Here is a 15700-nt window from a genome sequence, read left to right on the forward strand (position 1 = left end):
CCCCAGTTCTCACCTATACAAGGAAGCTTCAAGAGTGGTAAAGCGAGGGTGGGGGCCGAAGAGTAAAAGAGACTCTCATGCCTGAGGCTTCAAAGTCCCAGGTTCCAGGGGCCCACCATAAGCCAGAGCTAAGCAGTGCTTTGGTAAGAAAAAAGAAAAGTGGTAAAGCAGTGCTGTAGCTATCTCTTTCTTCTCCTCCTCTACCTCCCTCTTCCCTTTCAATTTCTGACTCTATCAAAAATAAATATTAAAAAAAAAAAGAAAGAAGAAATTGTATCCTAAAAGTTTCAGGTATACATGCCATGGGTGGGTGGCAGATGGACCACTGTTGTCTTCTGACCATGTTAAGCCACTATTTTCTAGAATACACTGCTTATTACCTGTGAGGTTAAAGAAAAGCCCCAAATATTGAGAACAGCCATTAACCCAAAACCAACTGTTCCTTGTTCTGCGTAAATATTTCCACCTATACCCACCTGTTGTATGCTTTACATTGGGTTCTAGTTCTCCCCCGCCAAGAGAATTAGATCAGTTCAGTTAATTTCGCGGGCCTGCTTGGCCCCGCCCCAAGGAACCCCGCCAGAGTTCCAGAGTTGGAGAGGGTTCCTGAGTTCGAGAGTAAGAGAGAGTGCTTGTGCCGCCGCAAAGAGACAGCAGAGTTCTGTTTGGTGATTAGTTTGTCTTAATTTATGAATCGTTGTTCCTGAATAAAGAAATACAGCTTCCCTGCCCAGCCGTTGTCTCCGCGTCTCTGTTACCCGCCCGTGAAGCTAGCCCGGCCGGCTAGAACTTCCGAATTTTAACAACAAATGGCGCCCACGTGGACCTGACCTGCGCATCTCTCAGATAAGTAAAGACAATTTGGCTACCTATGCACTATGGCCTTCTCTTCTGCTTGTGAAGAGATCTCCAAAGGCCTCTGCTCTTTCTTCACAAGACTGTTTTGCTGTTTCTGGAACATTTATCTCTGGACCACTCTGTGGTTTCCACTCGCTCGGGCGAACTCAGAACAGCCAGCGGGAAGAGCCAGCGGGCAGGAGGCGAGGCGCGGATCTGCCGTTTCCACCTGGTTAAACAGCCAGCCAGCCGGCTGTGCCCAGACAACCCCGCGCACCGCGCCCGCAGCCCCACAGCCCACAGGAGCCCGATGCCACCACACAAGAGCCCCACAGCCCGCAAGAGGCTGACGCCAACATGCTGGAGCCCAATGCCAACACGCTGGAGCCCGATGCCAACACGCAAGAGCCCGAGGACAGCCCACAGGAGCCGGCTCTCCACCGCGTGGCACAGGGCACTGGACGTGTGATCCCTCCACACAGCTCGGCCACTGCGAACAGGGCAGTAGACATGACAGGGCTATGGGGCAGGGCCTCGGCGGCCTATCATGGCCGCCACCCCTGGGCACCTAGGCCCACACCTTCTACAATGCTGGCCCGCCTGCCCTCTTGCTATAAATTCTGGAACGATCCCGGGCCTCCCGGACCCCCGGGCTCCCTGCCGAAACTGGGCACACGAGATCTCCAGCCACCGGTCCGGTCTGAAGGCAAACAAGCTGGAGTACGCAGAGATTTGTGCAGAGATCGCAACCTGCAATTCCTAGAAGTGAAGCTGCTCGGGAAGCCACCTCCGGATGGTGAAAAAACCCCCCCCCCAACAACTAAGACAGTACAGATTTAAATTCGTGTTCAAAATGACATGTCTTCGTAACAAAGGTTTCTCTCCTTGTGTATTAATGACCATGTTTATGTATATGTTTAAAGTTTGGTAAACAGTAACTTTAAGGCTAAATTCTTACTAGACAAAGTTAAATGAAAAAGGTTTTCAACATAATTCTCATAAAGATAAAATTAACTTACATTTAAAGTCTAAGGTAAAAATTAGTTAACAAGCAATATATTTTAACTAAGTTGGTCTAAACAAAAGGTTAAATAGACTTGTTGATATGTAAAACTATCCATTACCTTCTCTATTAGAAATGGTAGATTGCACAATGGCTATGCTAATTATTCTCATGCCTGAGGTTTCCTCTCCTGCCCACAACTAGGGTGTGTCTCCATCTTGAATGGGTGTAACAAAAGGTTAAAAGACGTTGTTGATATGTGAAAGTCTCAAATTCCTTATCTTTTAGAAATATGCTAATAACAAGTTTTGTTTCATAGTAAGTAAATTGCAGCCAGCTGCCTTTGGGACTCTAGGCCGTTCCCCGCCCCCATGCAAATACCCCTCGAAAAAAGTACGCCCCCCAGAGGCAAGAAATGTTTTTTTCAAGCTGATAAAGTTTAGCCCACAGAGGCAGATATGGCCCCCTCAGGCCTTCCCTTGACAACACGCTGGTTCTTGTTATTTGCTTGCATGTTTCTCCATGTTTGTGCCAGTTTCTTTTTTAAAAATGCCTGTATGATATATGTTTCTGTTCACCCCACACCCTTGATACTGTAGTCATTTAGTTAAAAAGAAAAGGGGGAATTGTTGTATGCTTTACATTGGGTTCTAGTTCTCCCCCGCCAAGAGAATTAGATCAGGCCTGCTAATTTCACGGGCCCGCTTGGCCCCGCCCCGAGAAAACCCGCCAGAGTTCCAGAGTGGCAGAGTTCCTGGGTTCCTGAGTTGCAGAGTAAGAGAGAGTGCTTGCGCCGCCGCAAAGAGACAGCAGAGTTCTGTTTGGTGATTAGTTTGTCTTAATTTATAAATCGTTGTTCTTGAATAAAGAAATACAGCTTCCCTGCCCAGCCGTTGTCTCCGCGTCTCTGTTACCCGCCCGTGAAGCTAGCCCGGCCTGCAAGAGCCGACGAATTTTAACAACACCCACCCTGTGATAACTATAAAAAGGTGGGATGAAAAATGATCGGGGTCGCAGACTCTCACCTTGTGTAGAAGGGTGTCGGCAGCCCAAGCTTAAGCTTGCTAATAAAGGCTCTTGCTATTGCATGTGATTCTGGTCTTCTCTGCATGAGATCGGGATTTGAACTTCTAGGCATAACATTACCCAGATAGCAAAGTGGCAGAATGGCACCAATATGTGGGGTCAGAGTTCACAGCATGTGCTATATGTATGCACAGTGTATGAGGAATGCCTCCCAAGTGGCAGCTGTGAGAGTCTGCATCACACGGCTAGAACAGGGCACATCAAAATGTGCTTTCCACTTCTATCCTCTCCCTGATGCCTGATCTATTAGCAGGAATGCCACTGCAGTTTGGAATGTAAGTCTGCAGAACCAAGCTGGAGATTAGGACTACATATCCCAAAGGCTACAGCCTCAACTCAGCCTAAACCCCCTTTAGAATCGTGAATGGGCCCGAGGAGCAAAGCACTGAGGCCTCAGTCACCCACGCTCCTTTGATCTAGCTCTAGCAGCCTGACTCATGCTACCAAGGCCTGGCCCAGCTAAGGAGCCTGGCAGGGGTGTGTATATGAGGATGAGGGGGGTTTGTTCCAACATGGGGGGGTTGCAGAGAGGGTCAACTAAGGCTGGATGTGCTGAACACTGTACCTTATTAAGGTTCAGAACTCGGAAGAAGTCCTTGGCGTTCTGCTGGGAAATTTGGATGCCTTCTTCCGCTGTCACACAGCTGTCACACGCCAGGCAGTCGCTCAGAAAGATCTTTGCATCAGCCAATTTATGAAATTCTCCCTTCTACAAGAGAAAGATGTTTTGGGCTGATTTTTAAAAAAATATATTTATTTTATTTATTCCCTTTTGTTGCCCTTGTTTTATTGTTGTAGTTATTGTTCTTGATATCATCGTTGTTGGATAGGACAGAGAGAAATGGAGAGAGGAGGGGTGTTGGTCTGCTTCTAAATTCTGCTTCTAAGACCCCTTCTGCTGCATTGCTTGCAGCTGTGGTCTATTTACATAATCATTGTTTTGCCAGCACTGGTTTAATCCCCACTGGTTCGAGTGCTTTTTCCTTCTCCCCACCCCCTCTCCTACGTACATCCTCTTCTGACCTGACACTTCCGCCTCAGGAGATATACAGGACAAGATTGTGATTAGAGATAGCTAGATCACACTGCATTCCCACTCAGTAAAGACTGAACTGTGTTCCCAGCTCAGCCATAAGTCCCTGGTCGTCTCTCTCCCGCCTGCGAAGCTAGCCCGGCATCTGGCACCTGAAACAGGGACCGGCAGAGGGGAAGACAGAGGGGGAGAGAAAGATAGACACATGCAGACCTGCTTGACAGCCTATGAATCGACTCCCCTGCAGGTGGGGAGCTGGGGGCTCGAACCAGGATCCTTACACCGGTCCTTGCGTTTGCGCCACCTGTGCTTAACCTGCTGCACTACCGCCTGACTCCTGGTCTGATTCTTTTAACATGTGCCTCTGCAGGAAGAAGTAATATGAGCAGAAAACAAAACTGATAGCATTAGTGACAGCAAGGACTAGGTCTGGTGCTACTGTTACTGGAGGACACATGAAGCCTGGGTCTCCACCCAGGACAGAAGGAGGGAATCCACTGATGACAGTCTAAGGTGGGTCTGCTGGTCTTTCTACTCCTTCCTGCCTTCATGTACCTTTGGGGGACACCCCTTTCCCCTGGAGGCCAGCAGCACAATCCACGGGCTCTGTATTGATGCAGCTAGCAGCTGGTCCTGACATGTGACTGCAGGGCCTCAAGTCAGCCATGAGAGAGCTGGGGGTGTTTACAGCTTCATCAGTGAGGGATTTTGCTCACTTGGGACTGAGAAGGCCAGCCTCAGTGTCCCCTGGCCCTGTGCCCACTTGCCCTCTACAAAGCACATGCTACACCTCCACTCTGTGTAGAGCTTCTACCACCCTCACCCCCCAACTTTGGTTTCACTTTCAGCTACACAGACTCTTATTTATTTATTTATTCCCTTTTGTTACCTTTGTTTTATTATTGTAGTTATTGTTGTTGTCATTCTTGTTGGATAGGAGAGAGAGAAATAGAGAGAGGAGGGGAAGACAGAGAGGGGGAAAGAAAGATAGACACCTACAGACCTGCTTCACTGCCTGTTAAGCGACTCCCCCGCAGGTGGGGAGCCGGGGGCTCGAACCGGGATCCTTATTTGGTCGGGTCCTTGCGCTTTGCGCCATGTGCGCTTAACCTGCTGCGCTATCGCCCTACTCCCTACACAGACTCTTGTAGCTGAGTGTCCCTCTGCAGGAAATGGTCCCTTTGAGGCCCTTGTCCATACCACCTGGAATCTGTGTGCTATGAATGAGTGAGTCCTTCAGAGGGGGGATAAAAAAGGTGAACCCAGCCTATTTTATGAATCTTCTTGATGGCTGTGTGTACACTTTTTTTCACATGTGGCTTGGGAAAGAGATGGCTCCAGGAAGATTCTTCCAGCTCCAGCACCTTCTCCTCCAGTGTTTAAGTGCCACTGTTTGGGGCTCACCAGGCACCTCTAGTCACAGGTGCACATCAGGCAGTCTGGACAGCATCCAAGAGTTTACTCTTTTGACAAACTCCCAGGTGGCACCACAGTTGTAGCTCCAAGAGTCTGGAGCAATCTGCCTCCAGAGGGACTTCCTGATTCTGCCCCTCTAGCACCTACTCCACAGTTCAAACTCAGCCTTTTCCCTACCCTTTCATTGGCTCTATTGAGACTTAAAATATATATACATATACTTTTTAACTTAACTATATTAATTTTAATTAAATGTATTATTTAATTATTTTGGATAGAGACAGAAAGAAATTGAGAGGGAAAGGAGAGCAGAAGAGAAAGATGCCTGGGGTGGGGGTAGATAGCATAATGGTTACGCAGAGACTCTCATGCCTGAGGCTCCAAAGGCCCAGGTTCAATCCTCTGCACTACCATAAGCCAAAACTGAGCAGTCCTGATTTAAAAAAAAAAAAGACAGATAGATGCCTGCAGTCCTACTTCACTACTTGTGAAGCTCTCCCCCCTGCAGTTAGGCTTAAACCTGGGTCCTTGTATATTGTAATTCATGTGGTTAACCAGGTACACCAGCTTTCACCAGTCTTGTGTCTCACTCAGACTACATGTGCCTACACCTCCCCTGCCTGGTGAGCTTGTGCTCATCCCTAGGCCCAAACAAGGGTCACTCTAGTGCTCCAGCCAAGCCCTGCTCACCCTCCCTGGGTGTCCACCCACTGAGAGGGGGCCTGTGAGCTAATACACTTTATTTTAGCTAGTTTCACCACACCCTTAGAGGGAGGTCACCCAACTCCCCATGACACTGATAAGGAAACTGGAGCTCAGGGAGGTCAGATACCAGCCTAAGGTGGAGTGGCCAGATGGCAGGTGTGGGAGGCCCCATGCTGCTACCTCTTTCCTGCCCTAGCTCCTGAGTGCATTCCAGCCACAAAAGGCAGCACAAGATACTAAAGATCTGCTATGGTGGTGCAATGGGTTAAGTGCACATAGTACGAAGTGCAAGGACACATGCAAGGATCCTGGTTTAAGCCCCTGGCTCTCTACCTCCAGGGGGCCCACTTTACAAGTGGTGAAGCAGGTCTGCAGTTGTCTTTATTTGTCCCTATTTCCCTCTCCCCTTTCACTTTCTCTCTGTCCTATCCAAAAAAAATGAAAAAGATTGCCACAGGAGCAGGGAATTCATACTGCAGGCACTGAGCCCCAGCAATAATCACGGAGGCAAAAAAATAAAATAAAAATAAAAATTTACTGTGTACTCCTTTTGTGTTGCCAATGCTCTATTTCTAGACTGGAAGTAATAGCACAGAGCAGAAGTGATCTCTGCCTCCTCTCTTTCAGGTGGGGATAGCAGAGGGCTCACCTATAGTGCATGTTCTGAGTCTGATATGAGACTGCACATACAAAGCACCTGTTAGAAGTGTCCAGCTTAGGGTATGAACCAGTTTGCTGATATACAACCCTCCCCCACTGGCTTAGGACATGGAACTCAAGCACTGAATCAGAGGGCAAGCCATTAGAAAAACAAAGTGGGGAGTCCGGCGGTAGCGCAGCAGGTTAAGCGCATGTGGCGCAAAGCGCAAGGACCGGCATAAGGGTCCCGGTTCGAGCCCCCGGCTCCCCATCTGCAGGGGAGTCGCTTCACAGGCGGTGAAGCAGGTCTGCAGGTGTCTATCTTTCTCTCCCCCTCTGTCTTCCCCTCCTCTTTCCATTTCTGTCTTATCCAACAACAATGACAACAATAACTACAACAACAATAAAAAAGACAACAAGGGCAACAAAAGGGAAAATAAATAAATAATAAAAAAAGAAAAAAAAAAGAAAAACAAAGTGACAGAATCATCAGATTGGATTATTTTGTAAAGTACTTCATTAAATTCCCATTTTATCGAACTGAACTTTCCATTCAAAACAAACAACCCGGGGGCAGCCCAAGAGGTAGTGCACTAGCTAAAACATTGGACTTGGAAGCATGGGTTCTGAATTCAATCTGTGGAACAACTGGGGCAGCCGGAGAGCTGGTACAACTGTAGAGTACAGGGCTGGCATAGCATATACCAGAGTGATGTTCTTATTCTCTTTCTTTTGGGAAGAAATGGGGGGGGGTGCTGCAGAGAGATCTTATCTGGAAAGGCATCTGCACTGCCCTGCCATGTGTGAGCCAGGTTTGAGCCTGTGAATCTGTTTTGCTGCCGGTGTCCCTCCCCCACAGTGCCACAGGAAGAACTATTATGCATGTGTGTAAGACCCCAAGTCTCCCCTGCCCCCCCCTTGGGGAAGGATTAAATATTATACCAGTATTTATTTATTTTTTTTTAGGTACAGAGACAGAGAGAGATACAGAAAGGGATAGAAAGATAGAAGCTTCCTTCAATGTGGTGGGGGTTGGGTGTAAACCTGGGTTGTGCGTAAACCTGGGTTGTGCATACAGCAAAGCAGCACATTATCCAAGTGAGTTATTTTGCTAGTCCTATATCTTTATTTCTTTACTTCTTTTCTTCTTCTATTATTTTCTTCTATTATTATAATTTTTTATCTTACAGGATGGTTTCTGGGGCTCAGTGCCTGCACTACACATCCACTGCTCCTGGAGACTAATTTTTCCCTTTTGTTGCTCTTGTTGTTTATCATTGTTGCTAATATTGTTGTTGTTACTGCTGTCGCTGTTGTTGGATAGGACAGAGAGAAATCGAGAGAGGAGGGGAAGAGAAAGATAAGACACTTGCAGACCTGCTTCACTGCTTGTGAAGTGACCCACCTGCAGGTAGGGAGCCAGGGGTTCAAATCAGGATCCTTATGCTGGTCCTTGAGCTTTGTGCCATGTGCACTTAACTTACTGTGCTACCGCCCAGCCCCCTATTCTATTTTTTTAAATCAATTATTTTACCAGTCCTCTGCTCAGCTCCGGCTGATGGTGCTAGGGACTGAAGATGGGACTTTGGAGCTTAGGCAAGAAAGTCTCTTTGCATAACCATTATGCTATTTCCCCAACCCACTATACCTCTATTTCTTTTTTTTTTTTTCCTCCAGGGTTATTGCTGGGCTCAGTGCCTGCACCATGAATTCACCACTCCTGGAGGCCATTTTTTTCCCCTTTTTGTTGCCCTAGTTGTTGCAGCCTCATTGCGGTTATTATTACCATTGTTGACGTTGCTTTGTTGTTGGATAGGACAGAGTGAAATGGAGAGAGGAGGGGAAGACAGAGAGAGAGGGGAGAGAAAGATAGACACCTGCAGACCTGCTTCACCGCCTGTGAAGCGACTCCCCTGCAGGTGGGGAGCCGGGGGCTTGAACCGGGACTCTTACTCCGGTCCCTGCGCTTTGCGCCACATGCGCTTAACCCACTGCGCCACCGCCCGACTCCCTATACCTCTATTTCTAATAAATAACTGAGGGTGGTATTTTCTTATTCCTAAGCAGTTGTTCTAGCTGGTGTATTCAGTTAGTGACAGGCCTGCATGTGTGTGGTCCCTGGCAGGGCTGCTGCTTCAGCCATTTCAGTCTCCACCTCTTCCCTTCTCAGAGTAATGATATTCTGGTGATGTGTATATCCACGGCCACTGCAGCCCAAAGAGAAATACGTAGAGAAATTTCGTAGACATTTACGAAAGGATAAAACAAAACCAAAATATCTACTTGCCTCTCCATTCTCCTGGGCCGGACTCAGTACATCTAACGCATACTCTTGGTCATCCGTTTTTGTTTTTTTACTACATTCCTAGAAAAGGGAAAGGGACATATAAAAAACACCTGTCACAGGGAGAAAAGAAATTATACCCATGTATCAACATCACTATGCTCCTAATAAAATGATTAAAAAAAAATAACTTTCAGTTTCTCTCCATTTAAAAAACACACATACACTCTGATAAATCAACTTCATGTCTATAGAGTTTTAAATTTTTTATTATCTTTATTTATTTGGTAAATACAGCCAGAAATCAAGAGAAAGAGGGATATAGGGAGTGCGAGAGACAGAGACACCTGCAGCCCTGTTTCACTACTTACAAAGCTTTTCCCCTGCAGGTGGGGACCAGGGACTTGAACCTGGGTCCTTGCGCTCAACTAGGTGCACCTCCACCCAGCCCCTTAGAGATTTCTTCTATAGAAACAAAACACTTGTATTTACATACATACACACACACACACACACAGCCCTTCATTTTGACAATAACTGGAATCTAGAAACAATGAAGTCTTCGATCATCAACAGGTGAAATAACGTATGATGATGAGTATGCCCTGAGAAACGCATGTTAGGTAGAGCTCACTTGGTGTACTTTCACAAACTGCTAGGCTGTATATAGGGACTAGTGCTGTGTGTGTTTGTCAATGACTCAATTGAAATGCTTATACTTAGCATATGATGAACTAGAATTCTGTTTTCACCTACCAAGTGAGAAAAATAAAAAACCAAACTTCTTGCAAGCTGACAAGAGAGTTCACCCGAGGCAGTGTCTGCTTTGTCATTCACAGAAACCAGATCAGAGTCTGGCCCCTGGCACACTGGGGAACCTTTGGTGCTGTGGTATCTTTCCATGTGCTCTAGCGATTGCTCTCTTACTCTCTGAAAAAGTAGTCTCAGAGTGGTTTAGTCCAGTCGAAGATAAAAAAAAAAATTCTTTGAGAAAAATGTGAAAGATCCTGGGAGCTAACACCTGCCCTATGAAATAATTACATCTTTGGGAGTTCGGCGGTAGCACAGCTAGTTAAGTGCTGGTGGCGCAAAGCGCAAGGACCGGCATAAGGATTCTGGTTCGAGCCCCTGGCTCCCCACCTGCAGGGGAGTCGCTTCACAAGCGGTGAAGCAGGTCTGCAGATGTCTATTTTCTCTCCCCCTGTCTTCCCCTCCTCTCTCCATTTCTTTCTGTCCTATCCAACAACGACATCAATAACAACTACAACAATAATGAACAAGAGCAACAAAAGGGAATAAATAAATATTTTAAATATGTATATATATATGGAGTTGGGCGGTAGCGCAGCAGGTTAAGTGCACGTGGCACAAAGCAAAAGGACGGGAGGAAGGATCCCGGTTCAAAGCCCAATCTCCCCACTTGCAGGGGAGTCGCTTCACAAGCAGTGAAGCAGGTCTGCAGGTGTCTATCTTTCTCTCCTGTCTCTGTTCTCCCCTCCTCTCTATTTCTCTCTGTCCCATCCAACAACGACGACATCAGTAACAACAACAATACAACAATAATTACAACAGTAAAACAACTAGGGCAACAAAAGGGAATAAATATTAAAAAAAAAAACCTAAAAAAATATTCCAAAGGGACTGACAAGTGCACAGCGAGCTGGAAAGACCAAGTTTTGGCCCGGAGGTCACGGTACCTGCGGGGTAACAGGAGCCGCGGGCTGGCACCGCAGAGCGACCAGCAGGGGTCGGCGGGTGCACTGACCACTGACCGCCTCCAGCTACCCCCCCCCCCCGCGCCGGGGTCCGAGCCCCCATGTCCCACACGCAGGCGAGCCCGGCCCTGCGGTTCCCGAGGCAGAGGGAACCGCCCCGGACCGCAGGCAGCTCTGCCTTCCGACACCACTCCTGGGCCAGGTCTGGACTTCCTGACCTCGCCGCAGGGACAACCGGCCCCTGACCCTGGACACGACCTGCTCTGCCCTCTGACCCAGCGGGACCCCTTCCCCTGACCGGCCCGAGAGCGCTAAGCCCACCTTCCGCGTGCAGTGCTCACACTTCATCTGGAGCCGGGCAGAGGGAGGCCTGGAGCGAGGCCTGGGGGAAGCACCGGGAGACACGGTCACCACCGCCAGCCGCTGCTTGCCCTTTGTTGTGGTCTCCCCCCTCCCTCTACACGGCTCCACCCCGACTACTTAAGAGGGCCAATGAGATCGCAGGGAACCAGAAAGTCACGCCTCGCAACCAATAGAAGCATGCGGAGGGCGGTACGGCTCCGCCCTACGCGGCTCGGCCTCGGCCAATGAGATCCCTGAAACCAATCGTAGCGTGCGGAGGCGGAAGCCAGCCAGCTTCTGTTGTGGTCCTCGGCTTCCAAGCAGTGGGCTAAGGGCATAGTTACAAGCGGATGGGTAGTCTGAAGTTGCGAGCTGGGTCGTCCCCGGGTATTCAAGCTCACAAAGGCGGCGCGGGGGTTTGATCTCGCGGACAAGGCACCGCCCCCCTGGGGAGGGGCGGAGGTGCGGACTCAACGTGCCGCCATGACCGCCTTGAGGCTCCTCACGTAGCCTGCTCGGCGGTAGTGCGCAGGTGCAGTCCGGAGGGGCTAGCCACGTTCGTGGGCGTAGTGTAGCGCCGAGCTGGGAGCTGGCGAAGCTGGAAACCTGGAAAGCATCTCCCTTCTCAGCACCAACGAGGATACTTTAGTCAAGTGTGTCTGTGTGTGTGTGTGTGTGTGTGTGTGTGTGTAGTTTATGTGTATATGTGCACGTGTGTTTATTAATGTTCAGAACCTAACTAGGAGATCCAGGTGTTAGCACACCTAATTAAGCGCACACATTATCTCAAGCAAGCACCGTGCTCGAGCCTTCGCTCCTCACATGCAGGAGAAGCTTCACAAGGGATGAAGCAAGTCTGCAGGTATCTCTGCCTCTCTCTCTCTCTCTTTCTCTCCCTCCCCTCTCAATCTCTGTCCTATAAAACAAATAGAAAAAAAAAAAAGCAAAAAAATGGCTGCTAAGAGTTGGGATTATAGTGCTGGCACCGAGCCCCATAGATATCTGATGGCAAAAACCCAACAAAACAATACTACATGCTACATGCATTCAAATGCAAACTACAATGGCTTAACTTCATCCAGTGTGTAATAACTACATAAGTTTCTCAATTGTGTCTGTGCCTTCAATCTCTCTCTCTACTTAAATCGGGATCTATTGATAAAGTCCAAAATGCTCTAATAGTTTTATTTATATTGCAATTGGTTAAGAAAGACAAAACACCAAAACACATTTTTTTCCAAATAGCGTGATGCTCAACTTGAAGTTTCAAAGATAGTATGGAGATAGCCTTGCCTTAAATGTATTTTTATTCTGTAGATTCCATTCATATTCTTCTCTTTGCACAGCACAGCATTATAAATAAATCTGGTTGCCACTGTGTAGGGTTCCCTCTGCTGGCTGAATTTTTGTGGAGTCCTTTAATAAACTTATCTCTGATTGTCCAGGTAAGTAAGAGTAGTTAGAACATTCCAGAAGTGTGGTCACAGCTTGATTTTTTTTTTCTAGCCTCCTCCACAGATGGTGTGATTCCATCAAGGAGTTCTAATATCTATTTTTTCTTTTTTCTTTTTTTTTTTTTTAATATTTATTCTCTTTTGTTGCCCTTGTTGTTTTATTGTTGTGGTTATTGATGTCATCGTTGTTGGATAGGACAGAGAGAAATGGAGAGAGGAGGGGAAGACAGACAGGGGGAGAGAAAGATAAGACACCTGCAGACCTGCTTCACCGCTTGTGAAGCGACTCCCCTGCAGGTGGGGAGATGGGAGCTTGAACCGGGATACCTGCGCCGGTCCTTGCACTTTGCGCCACCTACGCTTAACCCGCTGTGCTACCGCCAGCTCCCCTTTTATTTTTTCTTTTTCCGCCCCACCCCATGTCCCCCCAGAGCACTGCTCAGCTCTGGCTTATGGTAGTGTGGGGGATTGAACCTGGAACTTTGGAGCCTCACGCATGAGAGTCTCTTTGCATATCCATTCTGCTATGTACCCCCACAATATCTTATCTTTTCTGTGTTGTTAATTAGCCATTGATGATATTGCCTGGATAAACTAAGTCATTAAGATATTGTTTTCCTTTTTTCTACTTTAATCACAACACTGATCATTTCTGGCTATATTGGTGGTATCCAAGGATTAAACTTCTTTCATGCTGCCACAGGATATTGCTCCCACAAGGTGATATATATATTACACCAGAGCACTGTTTAGCTCTGGCTTATGGTGGTGTCCAATGCTCTACCTATGACACCACCTCTTTCAGGGCAATGGCTTAATCTTAGCATTTTGTTCTTCATTTGTTATTGAGAATATTACTATTAAATGGCGAATTTCTTTTTTTAAAGATTTTTTAAAATATTCACGTTTGTTGCCCTTATTTTGTTGTAGTTATTGTTGTTGATATTTATGTCATCGTTGTTAGATAGGACAGAGAGAAGTGGAGAGAGGAGGGGAAGACAGAGGGGAAAGACAGACACCTGCAGACCTGCTTCACTGCTTGTGAAGCGACTCCCCTGCAGGTGGGGAGCCTGGGGCTTGAACCGGGATCCTTACCCAGGTCCTTGCACTTTGCGCCACCTGCGCATAACCTGCTGCGTTACCAACTCCCTAAATGGAAAATTCCTTTTTTTATTATTAAAATTTATTTATAAAAAGGAAACATTGACTAAACCATAGGATAAGAGAGGTACAACTCCACACAATTCCCACCACCAGAACTCTGTATCCCCTCCCCTGATAGCTTTCCTATTCTTTAACCCTCTGAGAGTATGGACCCAAGGTCACTGTGGGATGCAGAAGGTTCAAGGAAATGGTGAATTTCCTTTTTTTTTTCCTTTTATTTATTCCCTTTTGTTGCCCCTTTTTTTTATTGTTGTAGTTATTGTTGTTGATGTTGTCATTGTTGGATAGGACAGAGAGAAATGGAGAGAGGAGTGGAAGACAGAGAGGGGGAGAGAAAGACACCTTCACACTTGCTTCACGGCCTATGAAGTGACTCCCCTGCAGGTGGGGAGCTAGGCTCGAACCAGGATCCTTATGCCGGTCCTTGTGCTTTGCGCCACGTGCGCTTAATCCGCTGTGCTACCACCCGACTCCCGGAAATAGTGAATTTCTATCACCCACTATTTGGTTACACTGCACTGAGTTTTGTAAAGACATGCTTGATCCGAGGCTAAGACAAAGCTTACCAGGTATAGTACATACTTTACCTTGGGAGTTAATCCACCAGGTAGAGTCCTTTACTGTGCACAAGGACCTGGGTTCAAACACCTGTCACCACATGGGAGCACCTGTACTGACAAAATTTCACAAGCAGTGCAGTGGAATCACACTGTGGTGTCTCTGTCACCCTTTATCTAAAATAATAATAATAATAATAATAAAACTCATCAGAAGTGGTGCAGTCTTGCAGGTGCAAAGCCCTGGTAATAATACTGGTAGCAAAGCGAAAGATCCATAAAAAGCATGAGCTTCTCTACCAAAATCCTCTAAACTGAACAAAAAAAAAATTAAAATTTGGAGCAGCCTGGTTTTGGGGTGTCTCTCTCCTTCTCCAGCAGGGTGTCCTCCAGGGGAAAGGTAACGGGCTGGTTCTTTCTCGCTCACGACAGGGGTGACACGAAGTAAAAGACACCAGGGGACTCTTAGCGTGAATCTAGAATCTGAGTCCTTGAGTCCCAGAATCCTAGAGTCCGTTTATTAGCAACGTGGACATGAGTTAAATAGAAAAGCAATGAAGTTAATTATTGTTGCAATATGACAGAAATTACAGGTTTCTTAACAGTCAGCATGCCCCTAAGGTAGGGGGTTGGTATGACAGGAATTGATGAGATACAAGACAGTTATTTTCCATAACACAAGCAACTTAATTATCCAAAGGTATTCCAGAGAAGCATAGGGGTTAAACCCGTAGGGTGAGACAGAGAGAAGATGGATATCAAAAGGCCATATAGTTTGGAATTTCTCTTGTCTGGGGTCTGAGGTTTGTGATGAAGTGTGTGATAAGGTGTGTTCTTCTGTGATCAGAAGGTGACTTTGAATGAGTGAATCTGCGGCCATGTGGCCTGCAGTTAATGGAGGGAAGTACTGGGGTATCTGTGGGCCTGAGAGTCAAGAAGGAAAGAACCAAGTCTGAGTTTCCCCCCTTATGCTCACCTCGGTTGAGAGAGACTTACCAAGAGGTTATCTTCTCAGACCTCCATCCAAAGATGGGGGTGGTTCTCCCTAAGCTCTATCAGGCTCACACATGTTCCCAACAGCCTGGAAGATGATGCAGTGGGTAAAATGTTAAGACTCTCGAGCACGAGGTGCTAAGTTTGATCTTTGACATTGTATATTACAGAGTCATGATCTGGTTCTCTCTCAAGCTCTCTCATTAATAAATGTTAAAAATAAAATAATAAGGGGGTTGGGCAGTAGCATAGTGGGTTAAGCCCACATGGTGTGAAATGCAAGGACCGGCTCAAGGATCCCAGTTCGAGCCCCCGGCTCCCCACCTGCAGTGGTGTCGCTTCACAAGTGGTGAAGCAGGTCTGCAGGTGTCTTTCTCTCTCCCTCTCTGTCTTCCCCTCCTCTCTTGATTTCTCTCCATCCTATCCAACAACAATGACAGCAATAACAATAATGATAACAACAAGAATAAAC

The 15700-nt window shown here is 47.1% G+C and overlaps 1 protein-coding gene across 4 annotated transcripts in view; it reads right to left on the reverse strand.

The window, feature by feature from the left end:
* Window positions 1–11254, reverse strand: part of NARF (nuclear prelamin A recognition factor) — a 32871-nt gene extending 21617 nt beyond the window's left edge. The window contains exons 1-3 of one of the 4 annotated variants that reach the window (XM_060171696.1): window positions 11040–11247; window positions 9007–9084; window positions 3492–3635 (exon numbers count right to left, since the gene is read on the reverse strand). In XM_060171696.1, coding sequence (XP_060027679.1) covers window positions 3492–3635; window positions 9007–9084; window positions 11040–11066 — 249 coding nt within the window. In that variant the 5' untranslated portion in view covers window positions 11067–11247. Of the gene's footprint in view, window positions 1–3491; window positions 3636–9006; window positions 9085–11039 lie in introns of all 4 variants that reach the window. The other 3 variants (XM_007524451.3, XM_016188754.2, XM_060171695.1) reach the window with 3 other exon arrangements.
* Window positions 11255–15700: the final 4446 nt, after the last annotated feature.

This window comes from Erinaceus europaeus, chromosome 14, assembly GCF_950295315.1.
Source record: "Erinaceus europaeus chromosome 14, mEriEur2.1, whole genome shotgun sequence".
In the NCBI taxonomy this organism is placed as follows: domain Eukaryota; kingdom Metazoa; phylum Chordata; class Mammalia; order Eulipotyphla; family Erinaceidae; genus Erinaceus; species Erinaceus europaeus.